This window comes from Nothobranchius furzeri, chromosome 14 (genome assembly GCF_043380555.1).
Source record: "Nothobranchius furzeri strain GRZ-AD chromosome 14, NfurGRZ-RIMD1, whole genome shotgun sequence".
NCBI classification, from domain to species: Eukaryota; Metazoa; Chordata; class Actinopteri; order Cyprinodontiformes; family Nothobranchiidae; genus Nothobranchius; species Nothobranchius furzeri.
In genome coordinates, this window is record NC_091754.1 from 40,282,642 (window position 1) to 40,309,583 (window position 26,942).

General features: G+C 46.0%; 1 protein-coding gene across 1 annotated transcript in view; it reads right to left on the reverse strand.

The window, feature by feature from the left end:
• Nucleotides 1–121: 121 nt before the first annotated feature.
• Nucleotides 122–26,942, reverse strand: part of lrp5 (low density lipoprotein receptor-related protein 5) — a 46,287-nt gene continuing 19,466 nt past the window's right edge. The window contains exons 9-29 of the mRNA XM_015965666.3: nt 26,493–26,711; nt 26,276–26,364; nt 25,793–25,964; nt 14,511–14,727; nt 14,272–14,425; nt 13,990–14,125; nt 13,648–13,892; nt 10,440–10,624; nt 10,203–10,351; nt 8,938–9,115; nt 8,330–8,526; nt 8,053–8,258; nt 7,781–7,971; nt 4,134–4,343; nt 3,915–4,040; nt 3,569–3,805; nt 3,335–3,445; nt 3,006–3,248; nt 2,784–2,926; nt 2,607–2,704; nt 122–2,345 (exon numbers count right to left, since the gene is read on the reverse strand). Coding sequence (XP_015821152.1) covers nt 2,030–2,345; nt 2,607–2,704; nt 2,784–2,926; nt 3,006–3,248; nt 3,335–3,445; nt 3,569–3,805; nt 3,915–4,040; nt 4,134–4,343; nt 7,781–7,971; nt 8,053–8,258; nt 8,330–8,526; nt 8,938–9,115; nt 10,203–10,351; nt 10,440–10,624; nt 13,648–13,892; nt 13,990–14,125; nt 14,272–14,425; nt 14,511–14,727; nt 25,793–25,964; nt 26,276–26,364; nt 26,493–26,711 — 3,822 coding nt within the window. The 3' untranslated portion in view covers nt 122–2,029. The remainder of the gene's footprint in view (nt 2,346–2,606; nt 2,705–2,783; nt 2,927–3,005; nt 3,249–3,334; nt 3,446–3,568; nt 3,806–3,914; nt 4,041–4,133; nt 4,344–7,780; nt 7,972–8,052; nt 8,259–8,329; nt 8,527–8,937; nt 9,116–10,202; nt 10,352–10,439; nt 10,625–13,647; nt 13,893–13,989; nt 14,126–14,271; nt 14,426–14,510; nt 14,728–25,792; nt 25,965–26,275; nt 26,365–26,492; nt 26,712–26,942) is intronic.

The following is a 26,942-nucleotide window of genomic DNA, read 5'->3' on the forward strand; positions in this document are numbered from 1 at the left end:
GACTTGGTGTGTTTAATAGTTAGAACCGTGTCGCGGTCCTCGAACACGACTCGACCGTCCCTAAACACACAGCTGGATGAGTTCTGATGGCTCAGTCTGAATTCAAATCAACCAGACAACATTTCTTAAAATAAAAGCTTTATTATATAAAATGTTTTGATATAAAAAGTGATGAGTGTCATTTCCACGGCTGTAATGAGAGCAGGTTTACTGCCCAGTGTCCATGCAGACTGCTGCAGCTAACCAGGATAAAGTCACCACTCAGGAGTACAGGAGGTCATCATTTTTTGAGTGAATTTAGACTTTATCACTCCTCCTTGAGACCTTAAATCAGAGCGTGATGAAAATATATCTCCTGTATATTGAGTTAATGCTCCCCTTCTCTTTTTTAGGTAGCCTTCCTGTGTGTGTGTTCAGCTGGATGTCCCTTTTTTGTGCCGTTTCTTTGCTGCACATTTGTGTACCTCTACGAGATGCTTGTGTTGATTTAGCATATTCCTAATTAAAAAAAGGAGTACGGGAAGTAACCAGCAAAGATGGCTGCCAACGCCAATGATTGAGCGCCTCCTACCTGTCGTCGTAAGAACTGAATGGTTAAAATGCTTCTGGGTTTGTGTGTCTGAGAGTTTCCTCCACAGCAGACGTCTCACCTGCTGCAGGTGCACTACTAACACCTCCTTAGCTTATCCACTCAACGATGGTCGGCGACATTTTTGTGTCCAAAATGCAAAAACCTGAGAGACAGTGGATTGGAGGATGAAGATGGATACTGGGACCTTCACTTGATTCTGAAACCAACGATTCGGCAGATGACTCCTTCAAGCCACATGTGGCCTCACACTTTAAACACAACACCATTAAACGACGAGGATAATACTAATAAACACGTAGCTATAGAAGGCATGTGTTACTAAGAGTAGAATAGCTTCCTGACATGCTGTCAGCATGATGATTTGGGCCGCGGTCTAAACCTGACTCATCATTTACTTGATAGCAGCAAACATGACACGAGTCAGACGTGATGGAAGAGGTTCACTTCCCACCCTCCAGTCAGACTTCACTAACGTACAACAGAACATATATCAGCTGGTTTCAGGAGAGGATTATGGGATGGACCTACTGGGTGTTGGTTTTGGATCAGCTGTGGAGACAAGCTGCACTGTTGTCCTTGGCAACGGTGGCAGAGGACTGTTCCCCCCGTTATCGGATGGTTGCAGGTTTGATCCCCGCTCAGTTTGATGCTTTGTCCTTACGGTACTTGCTGGTGGTGGTCGGAAAGACCGGTGCTACCTGTGGGCAGCTGTGGCTACATTGTAGCTCATCACCACCAGGGTGTGAATGTGTGTGGGTAACACCGGTTGTGTTATAAAGCACCTAGGGGGACTCTAGGAGAAGCTATATCAAATACAGGCCATTTACTTCTGTCCATTCGTTCATTTTTCACACGCACACACACGCACACACACACACACACACACACACACACACACACACACACACACACACACACACACACACACGTTTGTTAGCTAACGGACGGTTACAGAATCACACCACCACACTGATTCATGTGGGCTGGAATGAACTAAAGGCTCCTGCTGCTGCCACACCTCCGGCTGCGTGAAGCAAGCACGGTGAGAATTCAGAATCCTGTTGTGTTGAGAAAGTAAAAGAGCTTTTCCTCATCGGATGGAATGAGCGTGATGCAATAAGCTGCTGGTTGAACGTAAATCCTGTCTGAACCTTGACGCAAAGCAGACAGGTCCTGGAACGCCTCCGTAAGTCTCAGGGTGTTCCAGCAGGCGCGTCTTATGAGAGCTTAGGAATGACTGGAATGACGAAAGAACGTATTTAGGATGGACGACCTTCACATGAGCTAGATGGACCAAGTGCCTTGCTAAGGTTGCACATGAGGCAGCCAACACGGTGAGTTGGCACGTAGACGTTTCTCCTGGTGAATCGGGCCAAAGCAAGCAGGCAAGTCCCCTTCATCCTTTGTTCCTTACTGGGCCACCAGGTTTTTGTGAGGTCATGATGAGTCGGTGCAGGGAGAGGGAGGAGGGGGGCACAGGTGGAAGTAGGAGCGTTCAGTGGAAGGTGACGGGGGGCAGCTTTCTTCAGCCGACAGGTATTGGGAGCGGGGGGTCGGAGGTGGAGGGTATGGGTCGGAGTCCGAGTTGAGGTCCATGTAGTACTTGTTGGGTTTTCCGTGGCCTGAGGCCTTCCAGCACCCCGCTGAAGATGGCAGCGCTGTTGGGGGGTGATGGGGGGTGTAGTCGCTGTCACAGACGTCGGTGCTGCAGGGGGTGGTTGGTGGGGCAGCACCCCGGATCAGGTGGTAGGGCCTGTGGGAGAAAGAACAGACTTGATCACGGTTGTGAGGGAAGCTGAGACTTGTTGAATCGATTGGTCCATTTTGAACAGAAACATCCTTGAATGATGCATGTACCCTAACCCTAACCCTTCTAAAGTCGGTCAGGTGACCCGTAGCAGACATGGTGACAGGCTGAGATCAGCTGTAACCCTAACTTCTGTCAGTGGATGAAGAGCACTGCTGTGGTGGACGAGTGTGAATCTGAGCCCAACATTGACTGAGTGTGTGTGACCTGTAGGATCTGATGGTGGACGGACTGTTGGATGAGTAGAAGATCTCCGTGTTGTAGAAAGAGCGATCAGTGGCAGGAGAAGGAGGAGGGTTCAGGATCTACAAACAGGAAGTATGAGTGTTATTTGACCGGAAGTCATGAGCGTGCATGCATGGTGCCTGTGTGTTCTGCATGAACCTGAGGGTAAAAGACTCCTTTGGTAGATGAGGAGCTGCTGGACGAAGCTCCAGTCACGTGGTTCCTGTCGTAAAGAGGAGCTCTGCTGCTGCTGCTGCCCATCAAGCTAACCGAGCTCATGATGGACTTCCCACAAGAGATACCTGCAGATGTTTTTGCTTCATTAGAGCTACACACGAGCGGTATTTACTCTGAAAGGCTTGTGTGCGAGTCAGACCTCACCTTGGTAGGTGCCATGCTGAGAGCTGCTAGGGGTGATGAAGTTGAGAGGAACATGGGGCGTTCCACTGATGTACTCATGAGGGAAAGTCCCATTAGGGCCTTTGTAACGTCGACACACCACACGCTGGCAGGCAAAACAGGCTCCACCCATCACAAACACCAGCAGGATGATAGCGATGACCGCACCAATGGGATTGGTGGGTTCGTAACTAGGGACGATGCTGGAGGAAGTAGAAGTATAGTCTACAAAAGTCAGAGGCAGGTGATTAGGAGGAGGAAAGCACAAAAATGGGACACATTTGCATTTGATGACAGTTTCCTTTAAGTACCACAAGCAAGCTCATCTGATCCATCAAGGCAGTCTGAGTAATTATCACACTGTTGTTTCCTAGTGATGCACTGGTTGTCCCCACAGCGGAACTGGGTGGGAGGGCAGATCGCTGCAAGACAAGAGACAGTGGGGGGTTAGGGACAGAGTTAGGAACCCTGACATAAAAACCAGAGCCGGGTCCTGATTGCTGCCATGGACACAGAAGCTAAGCCGAGCCACGCTGTAAACACACTTTCACAGTCCTGCTCATCAGACTTGTCAGCACAGTCGGGTTCCCCATCACAGCGTCTCTGAGCATCGATGCAGCTTCCTCCGTCACACTGGAAATGAAAGGCAGAACAGATGGGGCAGTTTTCTTCATCGCTGCTGTCCTCGCATTCGGCGAGACCGTCGCAGCGCCAAGCCATGGGTATGCAGTCAATTTCTCCTGTGGAGCACGTGAATTGCTCCGTGGAGCAGGTAGGAGGCTCTGGGAGAGGTAAGAAGGGAAGGAGGACAAGACAGAAGCTTGTTAACTTAAACGACAGTAGGAGACTACACTAAGACTGTATCTGCTGTGGCTGTGGTCTGGTGTTCACCTCCACAGTGCAGTAGATCCTGCAGCAGCACCAGGTGCATGGGACAAGAACAGCTAGGTGTTCCATCACCCTTTGCAATGCAGATGTGAGAACAGCCTCCGTTGTCACGGGAACAAGGGTGGGATGCTAGAAAGAGGAGAGGGTGATTATGACTAAGGGATGCTGATAATATGAATCCTCTTCAGCACTGCATCTTTACAACAGATGAAAGATCTATACCAAACTCCTGGGGGTCCATTTCCTCCACAGCATGGATCGCTGTCAGATATAGTATCCGTCCCTGGATGCGTGTGCGTCCGTCTCCAGTCACTTTATTGACTCTTTCAATCATCTGCTGCTGCCGGTCAATCCAGTACAGGTGATCTCCCAGAACTGTGATTCCTATTGGCTGAAGAATGTTGGAATCCTGCAGGACGATGCGATTGGCCCCTGGGACGGCAGAATGATGTCACTGTTAGATAGCTTCGGGATAGGGGAGCAGATTTCAAAGATGTAACGAGGTACTCATCTACTAGTTAACAGAGAGACCTCACAAACATCACTGGGGTTTAAATAGTTTCTAATATAAACTAATTAGTTTTCATGTTTGACCTGCTGGCATAAAACTTGATGTGATCACATGTTTTCTGCCATTGTAGTTTGATTTTGAAAGAATTACAATGTGGAAACAGGTTGTGTGAGCACCCATTAACAATGATCCCCAGTCCAGTATGAATGGACAAAACTATCCCAGTTAACATTTAGCAAAGAGAAAAGCACGTGTATTATATCGTCCCTCCGGTCCAAGGTGCTTTTGGTGGTGGAACTATAAGTGTTTAGAGAAATAGTGTTCAGGTATGAATGTGTTGAGCAGGAACAGGAAAAATGAGACAGTTGTGCAAAAGTTCATTTGTCAGTAATTAAAAGGCTTGACTCAGTCACAGCCAGATATTTTAGCCTTTATTTGTTTTAGTTGTGGTGACTGTGGCTCACAGCTGATCAGACTATTAACCCTAACCCCTAACCCTAACCCAACCACTTCAGGGTTTCTAAAAGAAAATGGTGAAACACGTGCAATTATTGGTCCTGCAGGGAAAACGTTCCCATTGGCCAGAATGTTACAGCTCTACGTGTTTTATATGTAGTTATTCCCATTTGCAGTGTGAAATGTTGAAGTCCTGCAGCATGCAGACCTTAAGCTGTGTGATGTTTCATCGATGTAGAGGATAGTTCATGTCACACCGTGAGAACTTCAGAAAGCAGAGGTTTGACCAAGCCACTGCTTTACAAGTTACAAGTAGGTCACAAGTCTTTCCAGTCAAGTCTCGAGTCAAGTCCAAGTCAAAGACAACCAAGCCCAAGTCGAGTCTAAAGTCAATGACCTGGAAGTCCAAGTCAAGTCCAAGTCCTTAACTTTGAATTTTCAAGTCATAATCAAATCATCTGTCCAACTTCAACTTAATGACGATGATATTAAATAAATTCCAGAATAAAAGCTTCTTAAAGCTTCTTTTATTTGCTCAAACAAGCAGGAAGTGCAACTGGTTATAAACAACGTGCTGCTAGCAGTAAATCAAACCCAGAATGAAGAATGATTTATGATTGGTGTCCATGTCGAGCAACTATTTTGTGCTAAAATATGACTCACGTCATCATCCAATCAGCAGATGCAAGTCGATTCAAGTCGAAAGTCATTGGCTTTCAAGTCCAAGTCACGTCGCAAGTCTTTATAGATTTTATCAAGTCAAGTCAGAAGTCATTAAAATAATGACTCGAGTCTGACTCATGACTCGAGCCCACACCTCTGCCAGAAAGGTGGAACACTTTATGACACAAAGTTTCAGTGAGACAGACTGCCCAACGTCTCGCTCCTGCAGGACACGCTACGCCATGAGCACACTTCCCAAAAGCATACGTCACAAAGCAGACCGCTAACACAGCAGACCGCTAACAAAGCAGACCGCAAACACAGCTGACCGCTAACACAGCAGACCGCTAACAAAGCAGACCGCTAACACAGCAGACCGCTAACACAGCTGACCGCTAACACAGCAGACCGCTAACAAAGCAGACCGCTAACACAGCAGACCGCTAACACGGCAGACCGCTAACAAAGCAGACCGCAAACACAGCAGACCGCTAACAAAGCAGACCGCTAACACAGCTGACCGCTAACACAGCAGACCGCTAACAAAGCAGACCGCTAACACAGCAGACCGCTAACACGGCAGACCGCTAACAAAGCAGACCGCAAACACAGCAGACCGCTAACAAAGCAGACCGCTAACACAGCAGACCGCTGACACGGCTGACCGCTAACACAGCAGACCGCTAACACAGCAGACCGCTAACAAAGCAGACCGCAAATACGGCAGACCGCTAACAAAGCAGACCGCTAACACAGCAGACCGCTGACACGGCTGACCGCTAACACAGCAGACCGCTAACACAGCAGACCGCTAACACAGCAGACCGCTAACAAAGCAGACCGCAAACACGGCAGACCGCTAACAAAGCAGACCGCAAACACAGCAGACCGCTAACACAGCAGACCGCTAAAACAGCTGACCGCTAACACAGCAGACCGCTAACACAGCAGACCACTAACAAAGCAGACCGCAAACACGGCAGACCGCTAACACGGCAGACCGCTAACAAAGCAGACCACAAACACAGCAGACCGCTAACAAAGCAGACCGCTAACACAGCAGACCGCTGACACGGCTGACCGCTAACACAGCAGACCGCTAACACAGCAGACTAACACAGCAGACTGCTAACAAAGCAGACCGCAAACACAGCAGACCGCTGACACAGCTGACCGCTAACACAGCAGACCGCTAAGAAAGCAGACCGCAAACACGGCAGACCGCTAACACAGCAGACCGCTAACACAGCAGACCGCTAACACGGCTGACAAGTTACAATCGCTCATGACCCAACTCAAAGATGAAGCTCCATTTTAAAACCCTCGCTTTGGCTTCAGACACCGGCTGCAGGTTTCCTTAGCTGAGCTGTCAGCATCATCCATCTTTTTCATCCTCCTCTAAAACCCACTAAACTAGAGAGAAGTAAGAATCTGTCACAGATCGCTGCAACATCTAAACTTTAGCCGTGAATTCTGTCTGACTGCTCCACAGCTCCACGCTCCGTGTGACCGCTCACACCCGTGTCTGTTCCTCTGCAGCAAAACGCTACTAAACCATCCACATTGGCTGAATATGTGAAGTTTCCACCAACAGCAAGTGGATCTCATGTTTTTGTGTTTTAGTTTTTATGTTGGCGAGCTCATCTCCTCTCAGCTCTTGCAGATCACAGAATCATGCTTTTCCCGTTATCTGATGATGTAAAAAAGGTGTTTACTTCCTTTAAGTATAACTCCGGTTTAACTCGGACTTTTAACAAAACTAAAAGCTGGTGTGTAGTTTATAATCTGCAGTTTAAATATAAATTGAAACCGAAGCTCAGAGAGGCGAAGTCTAGCTGCTGCTGCATCCCAAAGGTGTGTTTTTATTGGTCGGTTGCAGACAGGAGTCGTAGGTTTTCAAGCATGCTGTCGGAGGATTTGCAAATCACCCTCTTGTTCACCGTTTTTACACGATGATGCTCCTGACGAGGGATTTGGCTAAGACAGCCGCAAGTCGCACAGTGTGATCCGGGATTAAAGCGAGTGAACCCACGCCTCATCTACTGATCCAGTCTGAAACGAAACCCGTAAAAACAGAACAAGTTTGAATTGTGTGTAAACAGCATTAAAACAGCACCTGTTCTGCTGCGATTAGGGCTTAACCTTCAGCTGGGCTGGTACATAGGTGTATGTGACACAGCTAGGAGCAGAAGCCTAAAAATGGTCTGTGATAGCCTAACTCATGGTTGTGATAGGTCACCTGTCAGGTCGCTGCTCTCGATGCGTTTCAGGTCGGCATCGACCCAGAACAGCTTTCCTAACGTGTTGTCCAGGGCCAGCGCGACTGGTCTGATCAGCCCCGTGGTGAATAAAGACTCCCTCTCAGTTCCATCCAGACTCGCTCTTTCGATTTTAGCTGAGCGCTCTTGCGTGGTGGTGAAGTACATGTACCTGTGGAGTGGGGCGTAGGTGTCAGCAGAGTCTGGTGACACTAGTGGAGGAATAATTCTGATTCGGTAAAACTGGATTTACCCTTTCTCAGCGTTGACCACGATGGCCCTGGGCTTATCCGTGTCATCTTTCACTACCACTCCTACAATGTGGCCGTCCATCCTCTGAACGTTGATGGCGTTGGTCGTCTCACAGGTCCAGTAGATATGGCGACTGTAAGGGTCCAGGCTGAGGTCATGGATCTGGTTGTCCACTTGCTGAGCCGTGCTGCTTACTACAGTTGAAGCCTGGAGGCAACAGCAAGGACAGTCACAACTAAACTCAGTCATAAGAAAGAGTCCATCAGAGGAAACGTTACCATGGTCCCATCGTCTCTGGCCCTCCTTATGTTCTGTCGTCCGTCTAGCCAGTAGACAAGGTGGTCCAGGGGATCGTATTTTATCGTCCGGACGTTTCTTGTGATGTGAATTGGTAGAACAATGTCAGGACTCTGCTCCCCTAAAACCGTCCTGCTGATGCTGGCCTTCTGGCTGAAGAGCAGGAAACTAGACGGAGCTGCAGCAGCATGGTGGACAAGAGGGAGGGGGTGGGGTGGAGACAGCGTCATTGTGTGTCATACATAAGGCAGGACTTTACTTGAGGTCACCTGAGTAATCCAAAGAAAGGAAATCATGGTCTAAGCCCAGGCCAGCCTAAACACATAGGCCCAGACCAGCTATGGGCTAAGGACACGTCACCTACAAATATCTCAGCAGGCTCCTCACACACACACTAAGTACACACAATGAAAAAGGTCTGAGAAGGAGCCTGAAGGGACTTCTGAATACCAGATCCTGCCGTGTATCTTCTAAATTGCACATTTACATAAACATCTCTATGAAATCATGCATCAGTGGTCTCTGGCTACACCAGCTGTGGTTTTCTAGGCTTACAGGTGTCCATCACTAGCATCTGCTCTGTACTTACAGCTACAGTTTGTCCCATCAGGGCTCAGGTTGTAGTGGGAGGCACAGTGGCACTTGGGACCGGCAGGAGTGGCCAGGCAGAGGTGGGCACAGTTGCCGTTATTATGTGAGCATTCGTTGGTGCCATCCTGACGGGAAGAGTGGAACACCAGGATGTCCAGCATCAGCTCCAGCTGGCCCTGAAACAGACATGTGATGGAGACGGGCTCAGCATCAGCATCAGAGACAGCTTGTTACGAGTACGACGCTTTAAAGGTGGAACCAGTGTTGTTTGTGTTGCTGAGGTCAGTTCCATCACACCTCTATCAGCAGAGAGCCCTGTGAGCTACTGCCGGATTATATGATGCTACTTTTTCCGCACACTTTCAACGGTTCGGCTTGAACAGTGATTAGTGGATTTTCACAGGCTTCGGTATGACAGAGAAACCAAGGAAGTGTGTGAAGAAACAAATGAAGTGATGTGGCCAATGAGGTGCGAGGGTTTCTGTATGTTACTATACCTGCAAGGCACAGAAGTGCTGAACATAATTATTTATGTAAAAACAACCTGCAGAAGTCAAATGTTGGAGTTATTAAGGTCTTTTTATATTCTTATGTGGCAAGATGGAGGACCCGAGTGGGATTCGATCCCCAGACTCCTGGGTGGGAGGCAAGCGCGCTAACCAGTCAGCCAAAGGGACATCCCCGTGGCGAGTAGCCAGGGTGCATGATCAATCGGGATCCAGGGACAGGATGCTCATCCTCTCACATCTAAATGTTTGTTCTCCACAAGGGCATTTGTGTTATGACATCTGATTCTCGTGGCATGTTTGATGACACAAACATGTAAACAAAAGCCAGTAAACACAGAAGGCCTTGTGTCTGTTGAGTCCCTTGTGCTTCAGGTGTAGGGGGACGACAGAGTGTTGACCTGAAGAGGTGGCTCTCCTGTGTTGTTGTCTAGTGTCCCCTTTGTAAAGGTCTGGACAGTCCTCACTGCACTGGACTGCAGAAACGACACCACCAAGCTTCTGTTTGGGTGTCCCTCCCATCTTCAGAACCGATAAAGCTCCTTAGATGAGAAGCCAAAGAAGTCCAGTTGCCTTCATTCCATACCCTTTGGATCATGGTCATTTTTCTATCAGAGGCTAATGCAGGAGAGGTGTAGGAGACTATTTTCATGTTCAGGCTGAATGAAATACTCAGAGTGGCCCATTATTATCAGACGCAAGTTTTTCAATTAACCACACCTTTAAACTGAGACAGAAGCTGAAGCGGGTCTCATACCTGAAGTACCACAGTGCGGTTGAAGCCACCGCGCTTGTCGGCCCGCTCGATGCTGCGCAGGTTAAAATCTGTCCAGTAGATGAAATCCCTGTACTGAGTCAGGCCGAAGGGATGAGGGAGGTCATCCACTATGATCTCCCTCTGCAGACCTGTGAGAGACCACATAAGGAGGACAGGACTGTAGAGAACTGAGCCAGAGTTCTGTGGCATGGGCTTGTTCTGTCTGTGAAAACGTACCCTGCATGTTGGAGCTTTCAATCATACACGTATCCAGATCCGTCCAGTAGAGTCGATGTTCTACGTAGTCAATGGTCAGTCCGTTGGCACGGCCCACTTTATCCACCAGGGTAATGATGGTGTTACCATCCATGTAAGCTCTGGCTATACGTGGACGACCCCCCCATTCTGTCCAGTACATATAACTACAGGGGACAAAAAAGCCTGCTTCAGACGGAGGAAACACCTGAGTAATTTATTATTCTACGCAGGTAAAGACGGGTTTGATACAAGATCTTTTATTTCACCAACTCATCTCTTAGATTCGTTTTGTAATCCCGGAGATGACTTTCCTGTTCGGAGAAGGGTCGCGGAAATGCAGGAGCTTTTACCATAACGTACACTGCAGCTTTTGTTGTCTTTCCCAAACTTCCAGTTACTGTTTGTTGGTAATTCCAGGCATTCCCAATCTTGACTTGAAAAAATAAAATAAAAACACCAAGTGGACAAAAACGCAGCAGACCACCTTAAAATGGTCAGAGGAGATGGTGCTAAAGTCCTACATGTACTCTTTGAATTTTACTTTAACAAATGTTTGTCTTTACTAAGTTCAAAAGAATCAAAGCATGTCCCAAGAGTGCCACGAATATGTTGGAAATATATAAATGAGCACATAGATTTGCATGAACCTAGAAAGAGTTTACACTTAAAGCTATTGACTGGATTCAGAGGTTCTTGAGCCACAAACAGCACTCTGTCGCCGTCTGCTGGCCAGAGACAGCATCTAACAGTGTCGTGGTTTAGGCAGGAACACTAGTGGCACCTAGGGCAACAGCTGTTTAATGTGCCAGCAGCTAAAGGCTAGCAGTTAGATGTTTCTGTCTACCGACTATCAATAAAAAGAGAAGAATACGAAGAAGAAGAAGACGTTGTATACTGGACGTGTCAGTAAAACTATACTATGTCCATCGGCGTGGATCTTTTTACCTCCTGGCTTATTTAGTATCAGTTGGCTGGTGTTGACATTAGTAAGTAAGTAAGTGAGCTTTATTTGTATAACACCTTTCACAGACAAAAAGGTCACAAAGTGCTTCACAAGTTAAAATGACACATAACAAGGCTACTATAAAACACAGTCGCAGTATACATAAAAGTCGTACACAGCCAGTCCGCATACAAAACAGGTTTAGAATGCCCGTAGAAAAAAACGCGTTTTCAGATTGCTCTTAAAAGCATCAGCTGAGTCGAGTGAACGTAAGAACAGAGGTAACTGATTCCAGAGCCTTGGCGCGACGACCTGGAACCAGCGACCTCCTCGTGTCTTGACTCGAGAACGGGGACTATAAAAAGATTCTGATTCAACGACCTCAACCTTCGAGAAGGCATGTAAGGACAGAGCACGTCTCCAGCGTACAGTGGAGCCTGACCATGCAGCGCTCTGAAAGTCAGCACAAGAATTTAAAACTGATGCGAGAAGAATTTGGGAGCCAATGAAGAACTTTTAGAACGGGGTCATGTTAGCACGGGTGGGTATTCTAGCTGCACACTTTAGAACTTGTTGTAAGCGGGACAACTTTCGTGTTTAGCCTGTAGTTAGGCTACGGCAGCATTGTTTACGATAGCAATTCTGCTTTTAACATTAGAGAAGTGGGCAACTTTAAGGTTCATGCAGGTAAAATAGTACTTTTTTAAATTTCTGTACAGTTAAAATCTACTTTGAACATACTTAGTTAAAACATCACACTTGTTGTGACTTATTGTAAACACGTTTTAAGTGTGCAGGTGTGCTGAAGTAGGGTCAAATTTAGAGACGTTGGTTATTTTTTAAACAGGACAAACTGCAGCGCTTACAATGATGGAAGGTGTCTGTAAGTAAATGCAACATCACGCCAGAATGACCGATGAAAAGTCATCATCTGCCAGCAATCTGTGAATTCAGACCCAAGTAGGTGCCTGATCTTGGTGTTTGTGCGCTTTTGCTCCTATAATTTAGTTTTTGGTGAGAAACCTGACAGCATTATTTGAAATGAGAGCAGTCAGAAGAACTGAAGTTATCAAAAGGAAGTTCTACTCGGTGTGTTCCTGCCTGACATCGGCAGATTAAGAAAACGCTTCAAGCACCAAAAGGCCACTCATCACTAAGTTGATCTGAGTTGTTGTAGGACTCACGACTGAAAAGCTTTTCTTGAAACTAGAACCACACAACTCTCATGCCCACTCCGTCCAGTACCAACAATAAAGACTGACCCCGGTTTCACACTGGAAACATCAGCAGTGCGATACAGCAGCAGAACGGGTTCCTCGCTGTGCTCTTCGCTGGACTCACGAGATCACACGATCCCCCGAGACTTCAAAGGTCACGGTTTGTTTAGGCAATACACCATTAAACCCAAAAGAAGGAAGTCATCGCTGTTTGCTGTCATACATGATGTTGTTGCTCTCCACTGCCAGGATTAAAGCCATGAAAATCACCGCTGCACTTCTGGAACGATGCTGGGAGTAAATAAACCCTTGGGTCTCACGTAAGCTTCACGTATATGAAACTGCATTGCTGCAGTACTTTAGTTTAGAAAATTATTGGGAATTTTACTCTGAAACTGTGTGACTTCCTGTCTAGTCCCATGTTAACTGGAAATTTACGGTGAGAAGCGGTTCGCGAAGATATACAGCCCGATCCTTTCCTTAGGGCAGCTGGTTTGAAACACTCCATAGACTGGATTGGGTTAGGGAAGCAGGAATGTTGATGCTTTCAGTGTGAATTATTTTCCTGCATACCTGTTGTTTGGTTACTTTTCTGCACTGACATTTTATATTTTATCACCAAAAAACTGCAAAACTAGAAAAGTTCACGTTTTTATTTTTCTAGAAACACTGACTTATGTTGGCCTGCAGCTCAGACCGGGTTTTAAATTAGCCTACAGTACAGTTCCAAATAAATAAGAATAAAATAAGTAGATGAGGATAACAGGCTGCTGTTTCTGTGGCAGACACTCTTTAGTTTCTTTAGGTTTGGTGTTTATCAGCATCCAGCATTCAGCTTTTAAATGAAACAATAAATATTTGGAGGATTAAACAGAAAACGTTGATGGTAAATAGACTCAGCTTGCGTTATACGTGCTACTTAACTAGTATTTGGTTTTCTCTTCCCTTTGTTCCTAAAAACAACACCAGTGAGACCTTTGGAGGCAGAGATAAGCAGTAAAGGTCAGCTAACATTAATGGATCGTACCCGTTAGCTGGGTCCAGTGCTAGGGATCGTGGGTTGTCCAGTGAGCGCGGGTTGTCGAGGTCCTTATAGACTAGAACTTGTCGGTACTGGCCATCCAACTGGGCCACCTCAATGCGGTTCGTCCCTGTGTCTGCCCAATAGATGTTACGACCCATCCAGTCAACCGCCATGCCTTCTGGGTAATCCAGTCCAAACTCTACGACATGTTCCACAGAGCTGCCGTTCATAAAAGCTCGGCTAATTTTCTGAAAGACAGCAGGAGGAATGAAAAGAGAGATTGTAATGAGCTCGCTCCAAACCACATAAATATGAATATGACTTCATTTCCAAAGCCTGGCCCACCTTGGCCTGGATATCTGTCCAGTAAATCCTCTTTTCAGAAACATCAAACCCAAGGACCGACGCCTCTTTAACTCCTGTCAGAGGAATGGCCACATCATTGCTGTTTGTGCCCAAAGAGATGCTGCGGATGCTGTCCCTGAGGAGACCGACGAATGAGACATCAGTTCAATAAACAAGCTCAAGTCAGTCTGTTCATCAACCCAAATAAAGCCAGTTCAATGGAACTCCTGTTTATTAGTGAATAAGTCCCGCCACATTCATGAGGACAGTAGGAGGTTGTACCTGTTGGTGAAGAGCAGGAAGGCCTCAGGAACCACACAGGTGTGGAGGTCCGAGAGGAGCTCCAGACCCATGGGGCAGGCACAGCGGACGGCCCGCTGACACCAGAAACACAGGTGGCTGCACCCTCCATTATCCACTGCACACCCGTTGGTACCTGTGGACCACATTTTAATGTTTCTTTTACATTTTTGCCTCACTAATGATTTTTAAAATATATATTTGAAATCTGCAAGACTCACCGTGAGTCACCGCCACTTTAGTGGCCTTTAACCCCATTAAATCTGGCAGCTGATCGATGATGATTTCTCGTACAGCAGTGGTTTTGTGGACTCGCTCAATGCTGCGTCTCTGCCAGTCGGTCCAATAGATATAATCACCCAGCAGAGTAAAGCCAAAGATATGATGCAGCTTGTCTTCAAGCAGAGTCTGTCTGTTGCTGCCGTTGACACTGATCACCTGGGACAGGAAGAGAAATAACGTGGGCAGGCTGGTTTTCATGTGAGCGGTCTGCTCATTAAACCCAACATAGAGGGTGGAGCCAACAACAGAAAAGATGAAACAAAATAAAAGCAACAAGCGATTTGAATTAAAGCTGATTTCCGGAGTTTTCCCCTTTCAGAAATTATGTATGATTTTTCTGAAATCCGTAAAAGTGATTATCTCATCATGTGCTGTCATATAATGTAAGCAATACCTTTTTTTTTGCTAACCACGCCCCCTGCCCCGCAGAGGTCCGTGCTATAGGAAACTGAGCACCGACCAGAACTAACCACTAGCGTTAGACTACCGCTTAGATGCTTCATTTTTAAGGAATACCTCGGCTGATGCAGAGTTGATGAACTTTTCACGGACTAGTAAGTCTCTAAAATATAAATATATGAGAACACAACATGACATGAGAATAATACGTGTAAAACAGCGTGTTTTAGCTCTGTTTGTCGGCTACAGAAGCACATTTATGAACAGAAACATAAAGTCGCCATCTTAAACAAACGGAGGAATAGACATTTTGTGTGATATGCTAGTCAGCCACTAGATGGTGCCATCGGATAAGAGAAATACTCCGGTAAGAAGCTTTAAGTCTCCAGGTTCTAACTGAGACACTGACAACCATTTTCTATAAAAAGACTAGTTGTGGTGTGGAGTAGGCAGCTGCGTGCTCAACTTTCTCTGAGGTGAAAGCTCATTTAAATATCTATTGACTGGGTAGGAGGGAGCAAACAGAAATAAAAACAACTTTCACTTTGACGGGCCTCTGATCCCAAGAGTTCCTGACCCTTCTGAAAAACCTTTTCATTCATCAATGTGGAGAAATTAGACATGGCCACTTCAGTGAAAAGATGGCCCCTTTTCGGTTTCCTCATGCTCACACACTCATTCTCTTTCTCTGACAGCTTTTATTCTGGAGGGCTCAAACACAGACTGGGACTTTCTTTCCCCCTGACTATTTTTGTTAGTAGGAATGTATCACTTCTCAAAAGACACAAAAAACCCACAGAAAGTGAATGTTCTGTTACTCAAAGGCGCCTTCAGTGCAGAGAGAATGGTTCACATGCGCTCACACATGAATCAACAAAAAAACACAATAAAACACGAGGACTGAGAGGAACCCTGGAAAAGAGAAAGAAAACTCGCTCCGATCAGACACAGACTCTGGCTGCTTGCTTCTCCTATCTGACCATTTGCACAGGAATGTTGGGTTTTTTCATGTGAAGACAGCTGGATCTGATCTATGAATCGTTCAGAGATCAAAAGGCTCCAAAGCTCCAGAGAACAATCAGTTTTCCCACATAACCCACATAACAAAAACCACAAAAACTTAGTAAAAGGGTGTTTTCACCTCTTAAGGCCCTGTGTCCACTTACAAATGTGGACAAACCTGTTGGTACCCTTCAGTCAATGACAGAAAAACCCACAGAGGTCAGAAATAACTTGAACTTGACTAAACTAAACATTCCATGAAATTTAACCAATGAAAGTCAGCGATTGCTTTTTTAACCATGTAGAGCATTCCCGTGAAAGCATCATGATTATATGAGTGTGTTACAAATATTGTGCCTTTCATAGCATTTTTGTGTGCTATGCTGCAATTTGTTATGAGAAATTATTTTTTCATTCAAGTTTAGGTTAATTATGAACGGGAAACATATGGCAAGCTGTTCATGATGTAGAAACTTACTGCTCATACTGGCTTGCCTATATTTAATGCACAGAGGCTTTGCTCTAGTCGCCTGATGGTCAGGTTTGAGATGCAGCAACGGTGAGTCGTACAATAAATGTTTATAAATAGTTTGTAATGTTAGTGATTTATTTTGTTAATGCAAGTGCCTGTGTGTGTATGTGTGTGTGTGTGTGTGTGTGTGTGTGTGTGTGTGTGTGTGTGTGTGTGTGTGTGTGTGTGTGTGTGTGTGTGTGTGTGTTCCATTATAGGTTTACAACCTAACCAGTACTCACTACCAATATTCGCTATTAACTCACAAGTTATTTGCTCTTTTGAGACGTGAATAGATGACGCAACAGGTGTGCTAACAAAGGCAGAGAGACCTGTAGCCTCTATGACGGAGCAAATGTTGCATGTTGACTTGTCAAACGTCAATAAAGGAGTGAACGTGATTGACTTGTGCCCGTTATGCTCGCCCTGACACCCCTTTCAGTTGGGGACATCTCCTGCTATAGCAGCTAGCCGAGAAGAGAACTGAATAAACCGTGCTTCAACAAAATTATTTAAAAATAAAACTCATGGACAGACCTGGACAAAGATGATGGTACCCCTAACTTCATATTTTGTTGGACAACCTTTTGCGACAATCACTGCAATCAAACAATTCCTGTAACTGTCAGTGAGGCTTCTGCACCTCTCTTCTCACCTTGACTTTGGTCCAAGTTGTCACAGGTTTGAGGGGCACGCTTTTTTCAGACAACAATGCTTCAGTTTCTTCCAAAGAAGCTCAATATGATTGAGGTCACGGCTCACAGGAGGCCACTTTACAATAGTCTAATGCTTTCCTCTTAGCCATTCTTGGGTGTTTCTAGCTGTGTGTTTTGGGTCGTTGTCCTGTTCCAAGACCCATGACCTGCAACTGAGACAAAGCTTTCCGACACTGGCCAGCACATTTCTCTCTAGAATCCCTTGATAGTGTTGAGATAGCCGGCACAAATTTAAGACACCCTGTGTCAGATGCAGCAAAGCAGCCACAGAAAGTAACAGGGCCTCCTCCATGTTTCACTGTATTTGTCATGTTGATTTGTCATCAATTTCCGTCCTGCGGCAATGTCCAGGGACGTTGGCTACGGTCCCATGGGTCTGAAATTGCTGATGAATATGTGGAACTGTAGTCACAGGAACATCTAGCTGCTAGGAGATGGTCTTCTAGTCTTTACCTTTAACATGCGTGTCTATAATTTTACTTCTAATCTCCTGAGACAACTCTTTCCTTCACTTCCCCTGGTCCATGCTGAGTGTGGTACACACCATGTCACCAAACAACCCAGTGACTACCTGGAGCCCTAGATATGGGCCCACTGACTGATTACAAGATTGTAGACACCTGCGATGCTGATTAGTGGACACATCTTGAATTAACATGTCCTTTGGTCACAATATTTTCAGTCTTTTCTAGGGGTACTGTCATTTTGTCCAGGCCTGTTCCATGACTTTATTGTTTTAAATAGTTCTGTTGAAGCACGGTTGAAAAGCAATGTCTGACTTTCACTCGTTACACTTCATAGAATTTGTATTTATTATTATTTTTGTCAGATTCAAGCTTTTCTGTGACCGTTGTGGGTTTTTCTTTCATTGACCAAAGGGTATCAAGAATTATGTCCACTAACAGAGTAAAAAATAAAACGATCTTTTCTATAGCGCCTCTCAAGATAAAAATCATGAGGCGCTTCACAAAAACTAAAACAATATATATATATATATATATATATATATATATATATTAGGGGTGCTCCGATTGATCGGCCACAGATAATTATCGGCCGATTTTCCTGCAAAAGTGTGTGATCTGTGATCGCCGATCACTGCCTTTCATTTCCGATCTGGCACTGGCGCTTACCTCTTGATCGGCCTCTTGGCTGATCGGTATCGGTGATCGGCAGATTAAAACCTGATCGGAGCATCCCTAATATACATACACACACACACACACACACACATATATATATATATATATATATATATATATATATATATATATATATATATATATATATATATATATATTGTGGCTAACAACAACAATAACAACAACAACTTGACATCAGTCATGGAGAGGAGGGAACAAGGAGTTGACAGAGGTGGGGGGATGGGTGCAGGGAAGGTGCTAGTTTAGAAGATGCTCTCTGAAGAGCAGGGTCTTCAGGAGTTTCTTGAAAATTGAAAAGGAAGCCACAGTTCTGTTAGTGCTTGGTAGGTCATTCCACATTTGTGGAACGATGCATGAGAAGAGTCTGGATTGTCCTGAGTGTTGTGTAGGCACTGCTAGCCGACGATCCTGTGATGACCGAAGCGGCCGGGCCGAGACGTAAGCCTTTGCAAGAGGATTCAGGTAGATGGGAGCCGTACCATCTCGGACTTTGTATGCTAGTGTTAGCAATTTGAATTTGATGCGTGCTGCTAGCGGTAGCCAGTGGAGCTCAATGAACAGAGGGGTGACGTGTGCTCTTTTTGGCCGATTGAAGACCAGACGCGCTGCTGCGTTCTGGACCATTTGAAGAGGTCTCACAGTACAGGCTGGAAGACCAGTTAGAAGGGCATTGCAGTAATCGAGGCTGGAGATTACAGTAGATTGCACCAGGAGCTGGGTGGCATGTTGTGTTAGGTATGGTCTGATCTTTCGTATAGCGCAAAGCGGCATTAATGAGCAACAGAGGCAACATGATCTTTACAGATCAGGTGTTCATCAATCACAACACCCAGATTTCGAAGATACTTGAACTCCTCCACTTGAGGCAGGACCTCTCTCCCGACCCGGAGTTGGCATGCCGAACCATGGTCTCAGACTTGGAAGTGATGATCCTGATCCCAGCCACTTCACACTCGACTGCGAACCTTCCCAGCTAGAGCTGTAGGTAAGCCTGATGATGCTAGGAGGACCACATCATCCACGTAAAGCAGAGATGAGATTCTCCTGCCACCAAACTCCACACCCTCAACACCACAGCTGCACCTAGAAATCCTGTCCATAAACGTTATGAACAGGACCGGTGGCAAAGGCCAGCCCTGGTGGAGTCCAGCCCTCACTGGGAACAGGTCTGACTTACTGCCGGCTATGCTGACCAAACTCAAATTAATCTGGCACAGGGACTGAATGGCCCTTAGCAAAAAACCATCCAACCCATACTCCTGGAGTGCCCCCCACAAGGTGCCTCTGGGGACACGGTCATAAGCCTTCTCCAAATCCACAAAACACATGTGGATCGGTTGGGAAAACTCAATCAACCTAGCAAAGGTAAAGAGTTAGTCCACAGTTTCACGGCCAGGACGAAAACCACATTGCTCCTCCTCTATCTGATCTATCGATCGGACCCTCCTCTCCAGTACCCTGGAGTAGACCTTTCCCAGGTTGCTGAGGAGTGTGATCCCCCTATAGTTGGAACACCCTCTGGTCCCCCTTTTTAAAAATTGAGACGACCACCCCTGTCTGCTACTCCACAGGAACTTCCCCTGATGACCACGCAATGTTGCAGAAACATATACACCAAGACAGTCCTACAACATCCAAAGCCTTGAGATACCCAGGTCAGATCTCATCCACCCCAGGGGCTCTGTAGCTGCGTAGTTGTTTGACTACCTCAGCGACTTCTGCCCCAGAGATTTGACAGTCCATTCCCAGGTCTCCCAGCTCTGGTTCCTCCTTGGAATGCATATCAGTGGGATTGAGGAGCTCCTCCAAGTATTCCTTCCACCACCCAACTATAGCCCCAGTTGACGTCAACAGCTCCCCATCCCCACTGTAAACGGTCTGAGCAAGTAGCTGCCTTCCTCTTCTAAGGCACCAGATGGTTTGCCAGAACCTTTTTGGAACCGATCGATAGTCTTTCTCCTTGGTCTCGTCAATTCCTCCTACGCCTGAGATTTTGCCTCGGCAAAGCCACTGCTGCACTTCGCTTGGCCCTCCAGTACCTGTCTGCTGCCTCTGGAGACCCACAGACGAGCCACGCCCTGTAGGCCTCATTCTTCAGCCTGACAGCTCCCCTAACCTCTGGTGTCCACAAGTGGGTTCTGGGGTTACTGCCACTAATGGCACCACCAACTTGCGGCCACAGCTAGCAACAGCTGCCTCAACAATTGCAGAGCGGAACAAGGCCCATTCAAACTCAGTGTCCCCCACTGCTCTCAGGACGTGGTCAAAGCTCTGCCGGAGGTGGGAGTTGAAGATCATCTGGACAGGTTCATCTGCCAAGCATTCCCAGCAGACCCTCACAATATGATTGGGTCTACCAGCTCTGTGCAGCATCTTCTTCTGCCATCTGATACAACTCACCACCAGGTGGTGATCAGTTGACAGCTCTGCTCCTTTCTTTACTCGAGTGTCCAAAACATACGGTCTCAGGTCCGACGATACAACTACAAAGTCAATCACTGACCTGTAATCTAGGCTGCCCTGGTACCAGGTATACCGATGGGCCTACCTGTGTTTGAACATGGCGTTTGTTACGGCCAAACTGCGACTTGTGCAGAAGTCCAATAACACCAGAACACCACTCAAGTTTAGATTGGGTGGGCCGTTCCTCTCAATCACGCTACTCCAGGTCACGCTACCATTGCCAACGTGAGCATTGAAGTCCCCCAGCAGGACTATGGAGTCCCCAGTACGAGCACCATCTAGTACTCGTCCCAGGGACTCCAAAAGGGTGGGTACTCTAAACTGCTATTTGGTACATAAACACAAACAACAGTCAGGACCCGTGTTCCAACAATTTTTCTTAAATTCACAAAATGTTCTGGCCATCCCATAAAACTCGTAATCTATATCAGTGGCCTGATTCAACACTGTGTCGAGCTGAATACAACTCATTTACATTGGTTCTACCTGCATTTAGCAAAAATAACATTCAAAGTTAAGTCCGCATTAGCACAATGAGTTTTTTTTCTTAACCACCGTGGTCCAGTAGAATCACGTAGGTCAGCAGTTCACCTGACTCTACTCCGGAGTATAGAGCTACGTAGGATGAATGTAATGTTATCTATTAGGATCTGCTGAGATGGAGAGAAAAGGCAAAGGAGCAGTTGGAGAAACTATGAGAAGTTAAAAAACACCTGCGATTCAAGCAAATGTGGAGCGCAGGAGGAGGTTTTCCCATCCTGGAGACCTCCTTTTTCCTGAGCCTTCGACTTCTCACAGCATTTTGAATCGCCACTGACAAGAAAATTCACCAGTAAAAACTGAGCTAACAGGAGGCTGACACATGAAAGAGACACATACATTGTTTTGACCTGTGCCTTTGGCTTTTGGGAAGAAGAGTGACACTAGTGCTGGAATGTCAGATAGGACACACACCAGCAACAGAAAAGGGTAGAGGAGCCAAGAAATGTACTTGTGATATCATAGTAGGAGCAGCAGTAAGTCAAATTAAAGCTGCAAGCAGCGTCGTTCGGCCCTCGCAGCTCCGCGCCGCTCCGGCCTGGCCGGCAGCCCGGGGCACCAGGCTACGTCTGCGAAACAGAAACGTCAACCACCCCGACACCAGAAACTGCTAACGGTCACCTCATCCGCACCTCACCCTGACTCAGCATCCCCTTTGAGCCCACCATTATATTACACGTCTCACCACTAGGGCATACTCTATATTTACCACACTGGTGGTGTGATAACAGAGACAAACTTTAATGCTTTTCTGACCACGTTTTTTTAAGTTATCGTAGGTCAAATTTATCTAGAGTGCGTTGTGACCCATTGAGGTCAGCTTTGGTTGACAAAGATGGTTTTCTGTTATTTTGACATCAATCAGACACTGTGTGTTCTTTCTAGAACCAGTGAGCTGAAAGGGGCAGAGCTACAGGGATTAAAACCAACAACCACATCAATGTGTTTGGTGCAGTCATGTGATGTCACAAGCCAAGTATATTGCCATTCTGACTTTGTCTTTAGAAGTTAATAAAGTTTGAACCTATCTAGGGGTGCTGTGACCATTTACAACTAAATCCCATAGAGGTATATTTGGTCATCAAAGATGGTTTCCTGTTAATTTGGTACCAATCAATTGTTGCATGTGTCATCTAGAGACAAAAGGCTGCAAGTGGGCAGAGTTAAAGTGATTTGAAAAAGTGAGCACATACATGTGTTGATTGCAGTTGTGTGATGACTCCCATCAAGTTTAATATAGTTTGGAGCTTTTTTGCAGAAGTAACAAAGGTTTTATTGTATCTAGGGGGTGCTGTTCCAAATTTAGGAAATATTCCATGAAGAAGTTTCTAGGTTGATAAGAGTCATTTGTGTGCAGTTTGGTGTGAATTGCATCATGCATGTGTTATTCAGGGCCTAATATCTGTCAAGGGGCGGAGCTAAAGCTATATCTACCAATTACCACATGATTGTGTTGGGTTCCTTTGTGTGATAACATATGGCAAGTTTGATGCAATTACGACCTCTTCTGTAGGAGTTGTTACAGTTTTAAAGGTATGTAGGGGGCGCTGTGGTGATATTACACAACATTCTCCAACCGTTTGTGCCTCGTTGGCTAAAGGGCATGATTGTTCATTGCAATGTTCAGTCTCGGGCAGATTGGAGGCTGTTTGTGGAAGTTACAGTCAAACGTAAGGTCATGGCGTCACGCCAGAATTCGCCATGGCATCAAAGTCCCTCCCTATCTGGAAAGCTATCAGATCTGAATGGTCATTACAACATCATGAAGACAGTGCATGACCTTAGTGTCATGTTGACTAAATTAAAGGGGACAAATATGGGCATTTCACCAAAAATCAATGGACTTCCAATAGTCAGGGGGCGGGGCTTAGGTGATGTCAGCTGTCCACATTATCATTGTCTTCAGATGTGGTCAGTGATCACACAGACAACGTTTGATATACGATCTGATCATGCACATGGGAGTTAAGTCAAGTAATGTAATGGCGAAAGGTCAAAATTTGAGGCTTAGCCACGCCCACACCTTTATACTTATTTAAAATCCGACGGTTGAATTTTTTCCCCTTTGTCTTAAGAGTACATAGCAGATGTTTGAAGGTGATCGGTGAAAAGGGCGACGGGGCATCAAGGTCCAAACAACATGTGCGAAAACCACTAAATCAAGTACTTGGACCAAAATGGCCGACCTCCTGTGCGACTTTGCGCTTGGCTCCAAGAGACTTCTTTGTAGGTCCTGAGACACTACATTAGTGTACCAAATTTCGTGATCCTCAGTCAAAGCATGGCTTGGGGCTGACAGTTTTAATGGTCCTAGGGGGCACTATTTCAGAAAATAGGCCACGCCCACAAACTTCAGCTGTCCAGTTCTATTGGGGGTCAGACTCGGATCACTCACCAGACATTTTGTGGCGATGTCACGATAATTGAAGAAATGAGAGGCAAACGTATAGCCATGGCGTGATGGCGAATTTCGCCATGCTCCCAAAGCCCTGCCTTTTTTCGAAACCTGCCAGTACTGGAGACCAAGTGACCTCAACTTGTCAGCTGCTATTTGCCAGAGATTGCTGGTGATTGGGTAAAAGGAGTCCAATAGGGAGCTGTGAAAAAAAGAGTGGTGTGGCGACAGGTCAAAGTTTGAGGCTTAGCCACGCCCAATCCTTTATACTTATTTAAAATCCGACGGTTGAATTTTTTCATCTATGTCTTAAGAGTATATAGCAGAAGCTTGAAGACAATTGGTGAAAAGGGCGACGGAGCATCACTCTCCAAACAACGTGTGCGAAAACCACTAAATCGAGTACTTGGACCAAAATGGCCGACTTCCTGTGCGACTTTGCACTTGGCCACAAGAGACTTTTTTGTAGGTCCTGAGACACCACATTAGTGTACCAAATTTTGTACTCCTCAGTCAAAGCATGGCTTGGGGCTGGCAGTTTTAATGGTCCTAGGGGGCGCTATTTCAGAAAATAGGCCACGCCCACCGGATGTTCACATCACATTTTTTGGGGGGCTGGACTTGGATCACTCCCAAGAAGTTTTGTGGCGATATCTCTAGAAATGACAAAATGGGAGGCAAACGTAAGGCCACGTCGGTACACCTGACTTCGCCGCGCCGCCACAGCCCCGCCTTCTGGAGAAAACCCCCATAAAGTGACGCCAAGCAACCCCAACTTGTCTTCAGTTACCTGCTACAAATTTGGGTTGATTATTTGAAAGGGCGAATTTTGGAAAATTTCCCAGTAAAACTTGACCTTTTAAGTCCTGAGGGGGCGGGGCTTATGTGACATCATCAATCGACCATTCATTTGTCTTCGTAGGGCGATGACGATTGTCCAAAGAACATTTCTTTAACTGTAATTCTTTCATTTATGAAATTATAGCAATTTGAATTTTTTTGGCGAGTGCTCGAACTTTGAGGCCTGGTCCCGCCCCTTCAGTATTTACGAAAAGTCAATTTTATTGTCTCATTTTAATCGTCCATCGCTTCTGTTCGATCGCACACTATTTTTGAGACCACCGTGCGAAAAATGACCAAACTGTTCAACCAAATATAGACCCTAGAAATGGCCAAAACGGGGTCAAAATGGCCACTTTAGTCCAAAATGGCTGACTTCCTGTTTGATTTTGACCATGGGTGCGAGAGGCTTTTCTGTGCGTATTGTTGAGTTCTACAAGTGTACCAAATTTCATCACTCTACTATGAAAAAAGGTCAAAGCGGAGGGGTATTTTAAATTTTCCAGGGGGCGCTGTCGAAACATTTTTTTACCAACTTTCACGTTGCCAGTGAAATATGTAAATTTCACGCACTTTCTATATTGGGCCAGAATTTGGTGAGTTTTTGGATATGCTAAGACCCCCTAAAGGCCATCCAAAGACGCGGAAGAAAAAAAAAGAAAAAAAAAGAAAAAGAAACGGAGCAGATACAATAGGCCTTCGCAGCGCTTCGCTGCTCGGGCCTAATAAATGATGTTGGGTGGCAGGAAGGGTGAGACTGGGTTCAGAAACTGCAGGAGTGGGAAGCACTGAAAGGGATAGACAGTGGGTGATAATGGTCAGAAATTCAGCTGGAGCAGGCTGGAGAGGGATTAGGAAAGAAACTGTCCCACACAGGGCTTAGGTGCACAGACAGAAATAAAAAGATGCTTTTGTCCAGTGAAGGAGACAAAATTGCCTGGTCTAAATACATGCTTTTGTACATTAAATACACAATCTACCTGACATGCAGAGACTAAACAACTTCTGAAACAGGTTTATCGGTTCAGACTGAACCAAACAGCCTATCCCCCCATCTGTTCTGCACTGAGTTGAACCAACTCCCAGTAACCTTTGCTTTTACGTCAGCCACCTGCAGTTGATGAACAAAATAGAAATGAAGCAGCTCAAAGAAGCCAAACTCTGACTTTACACAGAATGGCGAAAGGCGTACCTCTATCTTGTCGGTTTTAGCGTCACCCCAGTAAAGTTTCCCTGCAGCGTTGTCCAGAGCTAGCCCATTGGGCCAGCCCAGTGAGGTGTTGAGAAGGACCACCCTGTCGGTTCCATCCAGGTTTGCACGCTCGATCTTGGGATGCTCACCCCAGTCGGTCCAGTACATGTAACTGTGTGGATGATGAATCAAAAAGAAAGTAGAATTCTCAATTTTAGAGATTCTGTTAACCACAACTATCTATTAGTGATGCAAGTGAGCATTTTTTAATTATGAAACCATTAATTCCATTTCTACAAAAGGTAACGCCTGCACCTAGCAACAAGACACTAAAGCTCATCCCTGAAGGTCGCTCGAGTCTGAACTGTAATAAGTGTTTTTGAGTTTGGAAACTCAACCAAGCAGGATAAAAAACACATTCTCAGAAACATGTCAGAGTGACAGCTGTGGCATTGTATGTGTTCAAAGACACAGAAACCATACCCATTCACAGGATCCAGCACTATAGCTCTGGGCTCATCCAGGTTCTCAGAAATCAGAATCTTACGAGACGTTCCATTTAGCCTGGTGACCTATTACATAAGGTGACATCATTATGGTGAAAGTCAGTGCTTTTAGAGTTCAGACAAACACTTTTTTATACTATTCTAATGAACAGTGGCTCTTTTCTCTGTTCAGTTACTGACATGACAGTCTGTACCTCAATCCGATCAGTGCCAGTGTCTGTCCAGTACAGGTTTCTGGCCACCCAGTCAACAGCAATCCCATCTGGGTGTTTGAGTTCTGTGGAGACCAGCACCACGGCATTCCTTCCATCAATGTGGGAACGCCGGATAGCCTGAACTTCATCATCTGTCCAGTACACAAGACCTTCAACTGGGTCGTAGTCAATTGCAATGGCATGGCGGATGTCATTAACCTGTATGAGTAAAGGAACAGACTAGGTCAAGTTTAGACAGGAATAAAAATATTGTGTGTGTGTGTGTGTGTGTGTGTGTGTGTGTGTGTGTGTGTGTGTGTGTGTGTGTGTGTGTGTGTGAGTGTAAGCGTGTGTGTGTGTGTGTGTGTGTGTGTGTGTGTGTGTGTGTGTGTGTGTGTGTGTGTGTCGGTGCATGTGTGTGTGTGAGTGTGTGTACGCATGTGTGTGAGT